The sequence below is a fragment of the Micropterus dolomieu genome, linkage group LG04 (assembly GCF_021292245.1).
Source record: "Micropterus dolomieu isolate WLL.071019.BEF.003 ecotype Adirondacks linkage group LG04, ASM2129224v1, whole genome shotgun sequence".
Taxonomy (NCBI): Eukaryota; Metazoa; Chordata; class Actinopteri; order Centrarchiformes; family Centrarchidae; genus Micropterus; species Micropterus dolomieu.
This window is the reverse complement of record NC_060153.1, coordinates 24,293,339-24,305,458: the sequence shown is the minus strand read 5'-3', so window position 1 is coordinate 24,305,458 and position 12,120 is coordinate 24,293,339. Positions and strand designations below refer to the sequence as shown.

General features: G+C 39.8%; 1 protein-coding gene across 1 annotated transcript in view; it reads right to left on the bottom strand.

Annotated features, from left to right (window-relative positions):
- Positions 1 to 11,163, bottom strand: part of nomo (nodal modulator) — a 30,281-nt gene extending 19,118 nt beyond the window's left edge. The window contains exons 1-23 of the mRNA XM_046046771.1: positions 11,029 to 11,163; positions 9,605 to 9,869; positions 9,312 to 9,460; positions 9,034 to 9,189; positions 8,870 to 8,955; positions 8,638 to 8,783; positions 8,404 to 8,551; positions 7,657 to 7,839; positions 7,232 to 7,377; positions 6,805 to 6,922; positions 6,345 to 6,442; positions 5,830 to 6,013; positions 5,591 to 5,721; positions 5,131 to 5,286; positions 4,949 to 5,027; positions 4,584 to 4,775; positions 3,143 to 3,367; positions 2,392 to 2,481; positions 2,261 to 2,306; positions 2,012 to 2,112; positions 1,479 to 1,585; positions 1,309 to 1,381; positions 54 to 206 (exon numbers count right to left, since the gene is read on the bottom strand). Of these exons, the coding sequence (XP_045902727.1) occupies positions 54 to 206; positions 1,309 to 1,381; positions 1,479 to 1,585; positions 2,012 to 2,112; positions 2,261 to 2,306; positions 2,392 to 2,481; positions 3,143 to 3,367; positions 4,584 to 4,775; positions 4,949 to 5,027; positions 5,131 to 5,286; positions 5,591 to 5,721; positions 5,830 to 6,013; positions 6,345 to 6,442; positions 6,805 to 6,922; positions 7,232 to 7,377; positions 7,657 to 7,839; positions 8,404 to 8,551; positions 8,638 to 8,783; positions 8,870 to 8,955; positions 9,034 to 9,189; positions 9,312 to 9,460; positions 9,605 to 9,869; positions 11,029 to 11,047 (3,051 nt within the window). The 5' untranslated portion in view covers positions 11,048 to 11,163. The remainder of the gene's footprint in view (positions 1 to 53; positions 207 to 1,308; positions 1,382 to 1,478; positions 1,586 to 2,011; positions 2,113 to 2,260; positions 2,307 to 2,391; positions 2,482 to 3,142; positions 3,368 to 4,583; positions 4,776 to 4,948; positions 5,028 to 5,130; positions 5,287 to 5,590; positions 5,722 to 5,829; positions 6,014 to 6,344; positions 6,443 to 6,804; positions 6,923 to 7,231; positions 7,378 to 7,656; positions 7,840 to 8,403; positions 8,552 to 8,637; positions 8,784 to 8,869; positions 8,956 to 9,033; positions 9,190 to 9,311; positions 9,461 to 9,604; positions 9,870 to 11,028) is intronic.
- Between the last annotated feature and the right edge of the window lie 957 nt (positions 11,164 to 12,120).

The following is a 12,120-nucleotide window of genomic DNA, read 5'->3' as shown; positions in this document are numbered from 1 at the left end:
GATCTACTATGACTTCTCACTGTTCCTAAAAATGTAAAATAATGTATGTTTACCTCTCTATTGACCATGGCTGAGTACAGTAGGAAGGTGACCTCTTTCATGGGCTCTCCATCACTTCGGACCTCCCCTGAGACATCGTAGCCTCCAACTACCAGATGGTCGGCGGCTGGGGCATTGGCGTTGGAGACATGCACTGAGGTAGTACTCTACGGAAAGGGAGACGGCAAAGGTCACCACGTAAGTCACAGTGAGGGTCGGAATAATGGCCCTGTCAGGAGCAGTGTGATTACTGCTGGAGATCATTAGCTACCAACCCGCTAACCTGACAGGGAACCTTATCAGCTGAGCAAGTAGGTGAAAAATGAAGTTTTCTACACTCAGGCGATCCAGAATTAAAAAGACCTATTCTTCTCCATATGAATGACACTGTGATGCCTAGCAGTGTGTTAACACCTGGGTACGGGAAAGAAAATGGTGTCAAACACAGGTCTTATCTGACTGCTGCTTGAAATCATTAGTTACAAAAGGTGCTGATCTGTCTCAACTCTCTTCCTAAAACCTTAATCTTTTTCAACCATCACTGTGGAATACTCCATTTCTACTCTGAGCTAAATGGGTATCTGCTACTGCACGTTCTTCAGTTTTTAACAGTGCCCTGTGTATGTGATTTAGTGTATGCAGATTGTTCTAAGGTCTCTCTAACAAACGAAATTATCTAAATGGGATTTTCTGATTAACTAACAAACTTAACTTTCTGTTAAAGAATAGACGCAACATTTTAGGTGAATTACAGACAGTAAAGAAAGATTTCACTATGACAACACCGTCTTGTAAAGTAATTTGCTCTTGATCAAGGAGCAGTCTGCAGGGCTAAATGCTGAAGCCAGAGCAAATCGCAGAAATGTCTTACGTGCAGTTCTTATTATGATAAAGGAAATCTCTCATTATACCAAGGCCAATGGGAAAAAAATCTTAATGATCTTAATCCTCTCTTACAATAAAAAATTAATACATATTTTCCACAATATGTGTGGATCCCAAAAGCTACTTCAACTTCTTCTGAACTTTCACCTGGTGGAAATTTAAAAGAAATACATATTTTTCCCAATAAGAAAATACCAAGGCTTAAAATGACAGATTTACATAAATCTCTCATTTTAAGCCTTGGTATCTCCGCATCTTATCACTCCTCAGCTCCACCACATTGATCAAATTTGCAGGCAGAGAGAAGAAGAACTAAATACAAATGTACCTTTGAAAACAAGACATGGGCGACCGTCCAACGAAAACTAAAGTGAAGGTACCAACCTGCTCCAGAGTCCAGGAGGGATGGGAAGCTGTGATGTCATAATTTCCAGGGAGTACTTTTAAAAAGGTGTACCTGTGTTAAGAAGACCAAAAAAAAGGAAAGCCCCTAAAATGGCATACAATTTAAGACATCTGCTCACTGCACAAACAGAAAGCTGAGAGCCACTTACTTTCCTCCAGGCTGTGTGACGACACTCTGGAGTTTCTCCTCTGTTCCCACTCGGCTGAGTTTGACTTCTACTCCCGCCGGACCCAGGAGATGGCCTTTACTCAGAACCTGAACAAAGCAGTTCAATGTACATTACATCACCTGAGAGATATTTCATGACATGAATTCATTCCTAGACTGATAGTTATCAAAGAAAAAGCTTACAGAGGGATGGATAATGCAATTAAAAATAGGTTTTCTGGTCTTTGGTGCACAGATAAAGAGCTGAAAAATTACCCTCACACAAAAAAGCACTGATGTAAGTTTGAAGAGCTGAACCTCACTCTGATAATACACTGTTATACTTTACTATACTAAACTACGTTTTCAGTCGTTTTAATGTAGACGGAGATCAACTCCAAAACGCAGCTAAAACACTGGTGTGGACGGAGATCGTATTAGTTTTAATTCTCCGTTTGTAAACTAAAACGGAGTAGTGTGGATGGGGCCTAAATGTTTTCATTAATGAGGCAGGGGATCCTTAACAAGTCTCACCGTTCCTGAGACTGAAAAGCCAGTGAAAACAAAGTTGATGTCTTCTTCTTTTGTACAGATGTCACTCACTCCATCCACATGGAGGTCAACACTGGTCGGCTCTGGTAAACAAAATGAAACCAAAAGACATAGTAGCGAGTACGTAGATAATGCAAACAACATCTGAGACTGTCTTTACATGTCCTGGAAAACAGCTAGCATAAATAATATCTGGTGAACTGTGAGGTGCCAGCTGTTGTACAATCTTACCAAAGCTCCACCCAAGAGGCGGCTCAATCTTCAAAACAAAGTCTCCCTGTGTGAAAGAGAAAAGTCCTTAGGTTACAATCATAATCAGTGAATAAAAGAATTAAAAGTAGTGAAAGGAGTGATTCTCATACCTTGTCATAGAGAGGTATCATGAAGTAGCCATTGATTGGTGCACAATCCGTTTGATATTTCAAGGAACCTTGTTTGGTGTAGAGTTTAATCTGTGCATGACAGAAGGAAGACACTGATCATTAAGTAAAGGCTATATTTTAATTACCATCTGTACTGTTATGACAGTTGTACACTCTCTGGTGATATACTACACTCACACTATGTTCAGTGCTAGTAGTTGAGTAATGTGTATAAGCTGTCATCAACAAACAGACCAGTCTATCTGGAATTAAATTCACTTCACTAATTGAATGAACCAAATGGCTAATCCCGTGGAGCCTGTGAATGAGGAGGGATTATGACTGGATCATTTAACGTCTACTCACCAACATACAGGTTTTACATTAAAGCCAGAGCAGCAGTGTAACACAAATATATTAATGTAATATTATCTTAAAAATAGTGGTTCCTGTCAACCCTGACTGAGTTAACGTTACAGGAAACATATAAATTAGCAAATTAGCAAATTAGCAGATAGTTAAAATAGTCAAACTTAAATTTACTTCTCTAAAGTATGTTTGCTTGCAATAGAGCGCCAACTTTCAGAAAAAGTTGTTGTGGTCATTTAATTCAAACTGTCAACCAGACCTCCAGTCTCAGCATTTTAACAGTGTATGGTCTCCGCCTAACCTTAACCTAGCTTACTACGATAAACCAGCTAACTGTGTTAGCTAGGGGCTAGCTAGCTAGCCGGGACGTTTGCACTCTCACCTCGATCAGGGAGTAATTTATTTCCACGTCTGATTTCACAAATCCCCCGCATGCCACCACTATGTCATCAGAGGACACGGTCAAGAACTGAGAATAGGTGACACAGAATAGCACCCAAAGGGCTCCCATATCTGCCCGGATCGTAATTCTCAACATTTTGACTGACTGGTCTCTCGTTGAGCAGAGCACCAGCACGCTGCCTCCGGTTCCGTACCAGCTGAGCTGCTGTCACCGATCGAGCACAGTGTCCGGAGCAGCGACCCCTGCTGGGTCGGAGGTGGTACGGGTTGACGCTAATGATAGTTGTGTGAGGGTAGAGAAAACACGAGAAAAGACAACTGCGTGAAACGAGATGATTCCAATATTTATTTCCCATGTAAAGCAGTCACCGCAGTCATATAAAGGGTGCCAAAATAAAGTAACAGCATTTCTTCCCAAATTCTGACTAAAACATTACAGTACATAACCGCCATCCAAAAGTTACAGTTACATAGACACAAGTAGTTCCGGTTGAGATTATAGATTCTGTATGGTTATATACTTTCACGGTAATTTACATTGGAGTGGGGTACTGGTACTGTTCACCCTGGCTTTGTGACCTCGCTACAGACCTGCTTGCAGAAAGAATAAAACATTTGGGGATCAGAAGATTTGGTATGAAACAGAATTTATCTAAAACATCAGTGGTAAAAATCTATCAATTTGTATTTTTTCAATATATATTACAGCATATAGCAAGGTATCGCAGTTATTTCTTTTTCATCAATTGTAGAAAATCATATATATATAAATAAATACATAAATATTTTGGGTCTTTTGTTTGTGGGAAGTTTTTATGATGTAGATTGTATATACTGGGAATTCAAAAACAACAACAACAAAAAAAACATTCACAGATAGTAATGGTAAAAAGAACAAGTTTTTCAGTTTAGTATTTTGAAATGTATTAGTTCTTGGCATTATTATGCAACCTCAAAAGTGATTAATAATGACAAATGGTAAATGTAAAAACACATAAGTTGTACATTGAACACACAGTTCCGTAAACACAAAAGTTGTAAAAGAAAACACCAGTGTTAATACATGTAAAGTGCAAATATTTCAGAAAGGTTTTTTATACTCCAGTGGTTATAGCTATTCAAGTCCTTCTCAGAAGGAGAAGAGGACAGTACATACAGTAGGGAAACACACAACAAAAACATCTGACCAGCAACGATCGTTCTGGTTTGAAAACACTTAGACGTTGTGGATTCTTAATAGTTTCATAATAATGTCGACAAAAGAACACTGAGAAGACAAACATTAATACGTAAGCAGGTCCACGGAAACTCCCAAGTTGTAGTGTTTTCACAACACATTTAAGATAATAATTCGAACCATTTTCATTTCAACTCCAGTCCATTAGTCCAGTTTTGTAGGTGTAATATACCCTGTCTCACACATGTGTGGAGGAGTCAGGAGGTGGGTGTGCCAGGAACACACCTTCATTGAAATTGTTGGAGAAGCTGGTGTGGTAGCTGGGGCTGCTTCTGCTTCTACTGCGGGGCTGGGATTTGGACATTGGGGATTTGACAGCTGACAGCCTCTGGGCCTGGCACAGCTTTTGGATCAGGAAAAGCTTGTCACGGCCCTCCTGGGAAACAAAATGACACAAAGATAGGAGATCCCAATTTTGGTAATAACTCAAATGATGCTCAAACATGGTCAAGGTATGACAGGGCAAGCCGACAGGGCAAGCCAGTCTGTTTGCTGTAAGAGACCAGAGGTGTAGGTGAGCGCCTGTTTGGAATTTTTGAGTAAACCTACCATGGCTAGCTGCTCCCTTAGCTGGTTAATAACTCTCTTGTGAGCTCCAGCTAGTGCAATCACATAAAACATTGCCAAACTGCAGGGGGAAAGAAAATGAGAAAATACCCCTTGTTACCAACAGTTAAAACATCAGTTTTGCAGTGATTATCAATGCTGGAACACCTGACTAAAACACCTACCATGTAAAGACAAAGAAGGAGACAGCAAAGGCCTCTGATGAGAGAGCAAAGAGCAGCTTTTGGACTCCATTGGGTAGCTGGGACACTGTAGTTGGCAGCACCTCCCAGGAGGTGGTGTAATTAACAAATGGTCCACAAGCCTGGGAACAGTTTATTCTGCATAACAAGGGACGGGTGAATTAGTATATATATGCCATGAGAAACATACAAGTACCTACATTTCAGAATCAGATGCCAAGTAGTGTTTTACACTGAAATGCAGAGGACAGAAATGACAAACATCCTGTCTCCGTGTACTTTTAACAGTTACAATCTTGAGATAAATACTTGAGATAAATATTGACATCTGATGTTGACACTTCCACTTAAGGCTCCATTAAAGCTGCAGAGAAGCATACATGACAAAACGTAATAGACTGGAGTTAAAAGACGACACGGTCATAAACAGCGCATTACTCACTGTGCTACACTAACAGCAACAGGCAGACAGGCCAGAGCCAGGCCTATCAGCAACACTCCCAGGAAGAAGAAATTGGAGCTGGAAGCTCGGAACGGACGTGTGGCTGGACGACAGTTGTTCATCAATGAGACCTATAAACAAGGAGCAGAAAGGTAACAGAACATAGCAAACCCTACTTCTGACTTTGACCCATAAGTACATAAAATAAGAAAAAAAAACATGTAAGACAAAAAAATCACCTTTTTGATATAGAAGATAAAGAAGTATTTAATAGTGCAGATTGCAGGCAGCATCGGGCTGTAGAACGTGCCGATCCAGCAGATGGTCTGACCGTAGACGATCTCTAACACATTCTGAGGAATACTAAACTCCTGCTGACCCCACCACTTAGCCAGGCCACAGTTACAGTACTGCACTACCAGCCTGAGTAGTACAGGGCAACACAAGGGCAATGTTTTAAATGACTACAGAACAAAGGTTGAGAAAGCTTCCACCTAAAAGTTTTACCAGAGGAAAGGTACGAAAACTGACTGTGGTGACACAGAATAAAATGCACATAATACTTGAGCGAGACTTTAATAAATACTGTAAAAAATGTCAATGGTCAAACAGTAATGGAATACTTTTATAAAAGGTAAAATGCCTATATCTCTGGAAGATAATCACATTTTGTTCACAAAACTCAAAGAAGTTTCTAAGATTCTATTGAGACAATGACAATGGGCTTTTTTACTTTGGTAAGATGAGGACTTACTTTCTGGGAAACTCCACAAAGATGGTGACTGCGGCAATGATGATGAAGTCGAAGATGGTGAGTTTGTACATCTCCTGGCCCACACGTGTCTCCCAACACTGTGGACAACAACAAAGTGGTAGACATATTAAAAGGTACTAACATAGAGTATCTAGATGCTGTATAATGAAAACATAAAATAAGTCACAAAGGACTGGACAAATTTAGTGCTCATTTACCACTGAGAAGTACTTTTATCAAGACCAATATAATGGGCACATACCAGTGCAGTAATGTAAAATTTAAAGAGATGTAAAATAATTTTAAATATTGTATCTTCATAGCTTTGCAACTCCTTAGATAGTTTCAGGAAATCATTACACATTGAGCTACAGGTTTGCATATTGACAGTGAAACAGAGTTGGCATTAATGCTGTGAAATGAAAGACATTATTGTATATTGTGTTGGAAAATAACTTACAGAGTAAAGCAAATGGTTATAGCCACAGATGCAGTTCACTCCATCTGTACATGTAGTGATCTGAGACCAGAGAGAAAACAGCAGAACCCCAATACTGGTCAACCGCATGAAGACACACCTGCGAATAAAAATGCAGGAGGAAAGAAAAAGAGAGAGAAAGAAGGAAAGAAAGTCATTGATTACACATTTCAAAGACAGCAGTCCAGCCATTTAGTGTTCCTGGCATTACAGATTTTTGGGTGAAGTGATTCACGATAAAAACCTTTTCATTCAGCGGTAAATACTTTCAAAGCAATCTTTTTTGTTTTGTGTTACTTTCACTGTCAAATATACCATTTGTCCTAACGGCATTTGTCAATGAAATTACTTTTCAAGTGAACATCACCATTGAGAGAAAGGCTGAGTAAGTGAATGCCATCCATTGTACCTCATGAGAGTGAAGCGGATCTCGAAGGCAGGCGAGTAGTCCTCATAATTGATGATAATGGAGAAGAGGAGGGGGGTGATGAAGTTGGCCAAGGTGATAACAATTGAAGGTAGATACTCATAGATGAGATACAAAATGAAATTCTCCTGCAACCAAGCACAGTGTCACTGAGAAAATTTCCATACTACTACAACTACTACTACTGATGCCTGTTTAAAGCTTTTATCTAAATTTGATAAACTTTTCCCCAAAACGCAAAGACGATTATAAAGAGTTTTAAAGGAGCTCAATTTCAAGAAATGCTTTATAGAACTAGAAGAAATGAGAAAACCATAGGCGAGACCACACAGTCTCTACTTTGAATGGAGTTTCCAGTCGTAACAGTCAAAGGACATCGGCTCCATTTCATTAGAAACTTGCCTTACCTTTATTTTATCCATCTGTCTTTCCTGAGAGACGATGGTGGCTACATAAATGCTGTAGAAGCAAGCAGCCAGTACACCCACGACAAAGATGTTGAGAATGAGGCGGATGAGGTAGATGCGGCACCTCTGTTTGCGGGTGCGATCTGCAATTTTCTGTTTGATCCTCTCCTCCTCCAAATCCGTCTGGGGACATAAGAACATGCAAATTTAATAAGAGGCAGGTAAGCATTCAGTGGATACAAAGCTTTAACATTTGCAATAAGCGACTCATTAATCAACAAAAAAAGGAGAGCTTTTTAAGAGGCTCTAAAAAAGATAAAATACACTGAAGAAAGAGCGGTAGAAATTGATCTTACTTCTTAGCTGTGTTAGATTAGTTTCATATTTTCACAAACTGAGCCTCCCAGGTTCATTTTTAGCTGCTAGTTTTCAGCATAACACCAATGACATGAGAGATGGGGCAGTATCTTCCAGTTGCCCCAGCTATCCCACTTTTTCCCCAAATATCAGCTATACTGTATATACTGTATCAGCTATACTTTATATAACATTTCCCCCCAAATATCAGCTATACTGCATATAGCTTAATTACTGTTTCCATACCATCCTGCGGAGGTTACGCATATGCACCAAAAACCACCCAAAACTACTTCTTAGGTTTCCATTTAACGCTGATGCCGTAATCGTATTGCTCCTGCTGAATTCTGTACTATAAAACGTTGTGTTCCACGGAAACGATCCACTAACCCGGAGCTCATAGAGTAAACTGCTTCTCTTCAGCCTGGCGGCATTCTCGTTGGTGATGCAGAAGTCCCAGCCAGAAAAAATCTTGTTGCAAAAGCTCTGGAAGCGGTCCTCATCCTGAACCAGGTTACGTTTGAATCCTGTGGCGGACCTTGAAGTAAAGTTGTTCAAAATTAACAAGACATCCAGAAACGGATCTTTCAAATTAAGTCCTCATGATTTTTGCCTTTTCAGTACCTTTTAACGATCCAGATGAGACTGAGGAACAGGTAGGCTATAGTGACCAGCAGGTAGGCCAGCGGCAAATTGTAAGTGGCCTTTGGAAAGTGTATTCTGTCCACCTTGTAGTAGCCATAGAAAAGATAGGTCTGTTCCAGAAAGCCCTGCAGATTGAGCACAAAACGTGTGTGAGGAAGTGCAGAATTGTCTTTCTTCCAGAGAAAATTAAATGATACTTGTGAGGACTTACTCCACCAGACAGCAGATCTGTAATGTGCTCATGAAAGATGACCAGACCTCGACGGGTACTGCTTGGATATACACTGCACACACTTCCTGTAGTAAAACACAGGTAAGTATGAGCTTACCTGTATTTAATGCTTAGTGGGTTGAGACAAACAAGCATCCTCTCACCATCATTCATGTTGTAGGTAGTATTCCCTGAAGCGTGGGGGGCAATGATGATGGGTAACATGACGAAGCTGAACATGAGCAGAAAGATGATAAAGTTGAGCATGACCAGGAAGCGCAGGAAGGAGAAGTAAGAGAGGATCCCTGTGCCGAACATCCCTAATGAATGTAAAGGAGAAGAGAGGGAGAAATTAACTTTGGAACAACAAAACACCGATTGGTACATTCTCTGTTAGAGCAACAGTAAATTTCATGAAGTTTTCTATCAGTCCATCTCTTACCCTCTATCTGGTGGATGTCTCCGCTCCAGAGCTTCAGGGAGCTCAGCCAGTCTTGGGCTTCATCCTTCAGCTTCCTCAGATGCCGCTGGGTGCTTTGTCTCATCTGCCTCCAACTGCTGAGCTCTTGAGCGTCCTCCAAGCGCTGTGTTCTAACAGGTAACCATGATTGTTTGTTGAGAACTTACTCTATATGATAACGTTTAAACCAACAATGAAAAAATATATTCAAAGCTGAAACTTTTCAAACAGATCGGTGTAACATACTTTTTCAAGTAGGTGGTGAGGGTACCTACTTGTCCATGCGTTTCTCAGCCATGGTCTTTGCTAGTTCCCTGATGGGTCTCTGCTCCGCCTGAATCTTCTGTTTCTCCTCACGCCTGCTGAAGGTGCTTATGCCCCACTTCCCACTGCCGGAGGAGCCTAGTCGCTGTCTGGAGCTGCCTCTTCGTTTTGTGCCACCGGTCGACGACTTCCTGCGGTACAGTAGGGACTGGTAGCTGGGTAGCTCGTCCAACAGTGGGTTACTGGTGACTCTCCCACTACGATCAGTGTAGAAGACTTGAAAAGAGATGAATAAATAAGATTACATATTACAGAGTTAATGATAAGTCTGATAATGTGGTACTCAAGGCTACCGTTTTAATCTCCAACAGTTGCGTTATGCTTAAAACTTTCACCCCAGGACTAAAGTCAATAACTAAATGTATGGTGCTGATATTGTTCTGTGACAGAGTACTGAACAAGACAAGAAAAAAACACTGCAAGTATGTGGACAATATTTATAGTATGTTTAATAAACTGTTGTCAGACAATCATTGCAGTTTTACTCATTTTAGTCAAAGACAGACATGCCTATTCATAAATTTTCATTTTTATTTATTCATTTTTAAACAGTTCCCTGTCATTTGTAAACATCAATAGTTAGTGCCATGCATTAAAACAATACTTTATGGCATACAATTGGTACTAGTGACTAAGGAGGTAGAAACGTGTTTTTTTATTTAGTTTTTTTTATCTACCAATCTGAGAATGTTTCCATATTTTAATATGTTCAGTGGTCCTGTATATATAGGGTAATTAATGCTGGGCGAAATGGTCGCCAGTCAGAATATATAACTGGAGCATTAAATTATTATAGAAAGAAAAGGAAAGGAAAAATACAATGTTTAAAATGACAGAGGGTCTAAAGTTACAATTACGGGAACGTTTTGAGCCTCGAGTCATTCCCATTGCTCTTTCCAGAGTTCCCAGTATCTCACGAAATCATGGGGAAATGAACCTTTTTGATCAATTGATCTGTCAGGCATCATGACATCCGACTGTTTACGTGTTAAAACGTCAATAAGTTAAGGTGTCCCTTATGCAACAAACACCGACTGAGGCTATGTTTTTCTCCCTTGTAGTATTTAACGTTACCCAGCATAACGTTAAAACAATGGCTAACGAGATCCTGTAAGTAAAACTGCCCACAGCGGCATTTCAGTAAAGAGACAGAGACACACAACTCCCTAAAGGCAGTAACGCTAACTTGTGCTACTCCAACGACCCCTTCTTAACATATCATTAACTAGCAGAGCAAAGTTGTAAGACTGTTGTTAGCAGTTATTTGATCTACTTTTGAGGTTAGCATTACTAGCTGGTTAGCTAATGCTGAAGTAAGTTTTAATTAACATAACTCAGGATAGCTGCAGACACAATGGCGCTGAGTTAAATTTACCCGAGTCGACCTCCATCATTCCCTTTTCTGAAATTGCAACGTATTAAACCACTTTTATCACTATTAGCTAACGCTTGTCCGAGCAGCCTTCGTCAACAGGACCCGACTCTCTGCGCAGTCAGGAAGACAAGTTTTTCCCGGAGACAACTTCCTGAATGGATACAGTCAGAGAGCAGCTCTGACTTCACACTCTGTATTATATGTCATTTCATTGTACATTTTCATATTTGGTTCGGTCTTATTTTACTAGTGATAAATATATATTAAAATATTTTAAAGTGCTATGCATTTTATTCCCTCACCTGTGAAGTTGTGCTAGATTATTAAAAAAAAATCCTATTAAATATAGCTTGTCTGAAATAATAGGTCTACTCACAACTTAAACAAAGTTAGGGGACTTGTGAAAGACATTGGAAGTTGAATGGTAAAATTGTTTAAATTAGCACGGTTATTTTCAGGGACCTTTCCATGTTCAGGGCCAAAGAGGACCTTTGTTCATCTACAGAGACAGCAAGCTAGTGTAGTAAGTTATAATAATAATAATAATAATCTTTATATGTAGAGCACTTTTCAAAAACAAGTTACAATGTGCTTTAACAAGTGTAAAGACAATAATACCCAAAAAACAATAATACAGAAACAATACAAGATAAAAGCAAGAAGACATTGAAAAGACTAAAATACACGTTTAAGATAAATAGAAAATAAGTAAAATAGAGAAAAAAATAAAAGGGATAAAATAAAGTCAAATAAGATCGGGAAAAGCTCTCCTATAAAAGTATGTTTTAAGAAGGGACTTAAAAGAGTTCACTGACTCAGCCGACCTGGTTTCCTCGGGCAGGCTGTTCCAGAGCCTCGGGGCCCTGACAGCAAACGCTCTGTCCCCTTTAGTTTTCAGTCGAGACTCTGGAACAGACAACAGACCTCTGCCCGAGGATCTCAAGGTACGTGCTGGTGTGTATGGGACTAAAAGGTCAGAAATATAACAAGGCGAGAGACCATGAAGAGCTTTAAAAGTGATCAATAAAATTTTAAAGTCAATTCTAAAACATACTGGGAGCCAGTGAAGCTAAAATAGGAGTAATGTGGTCA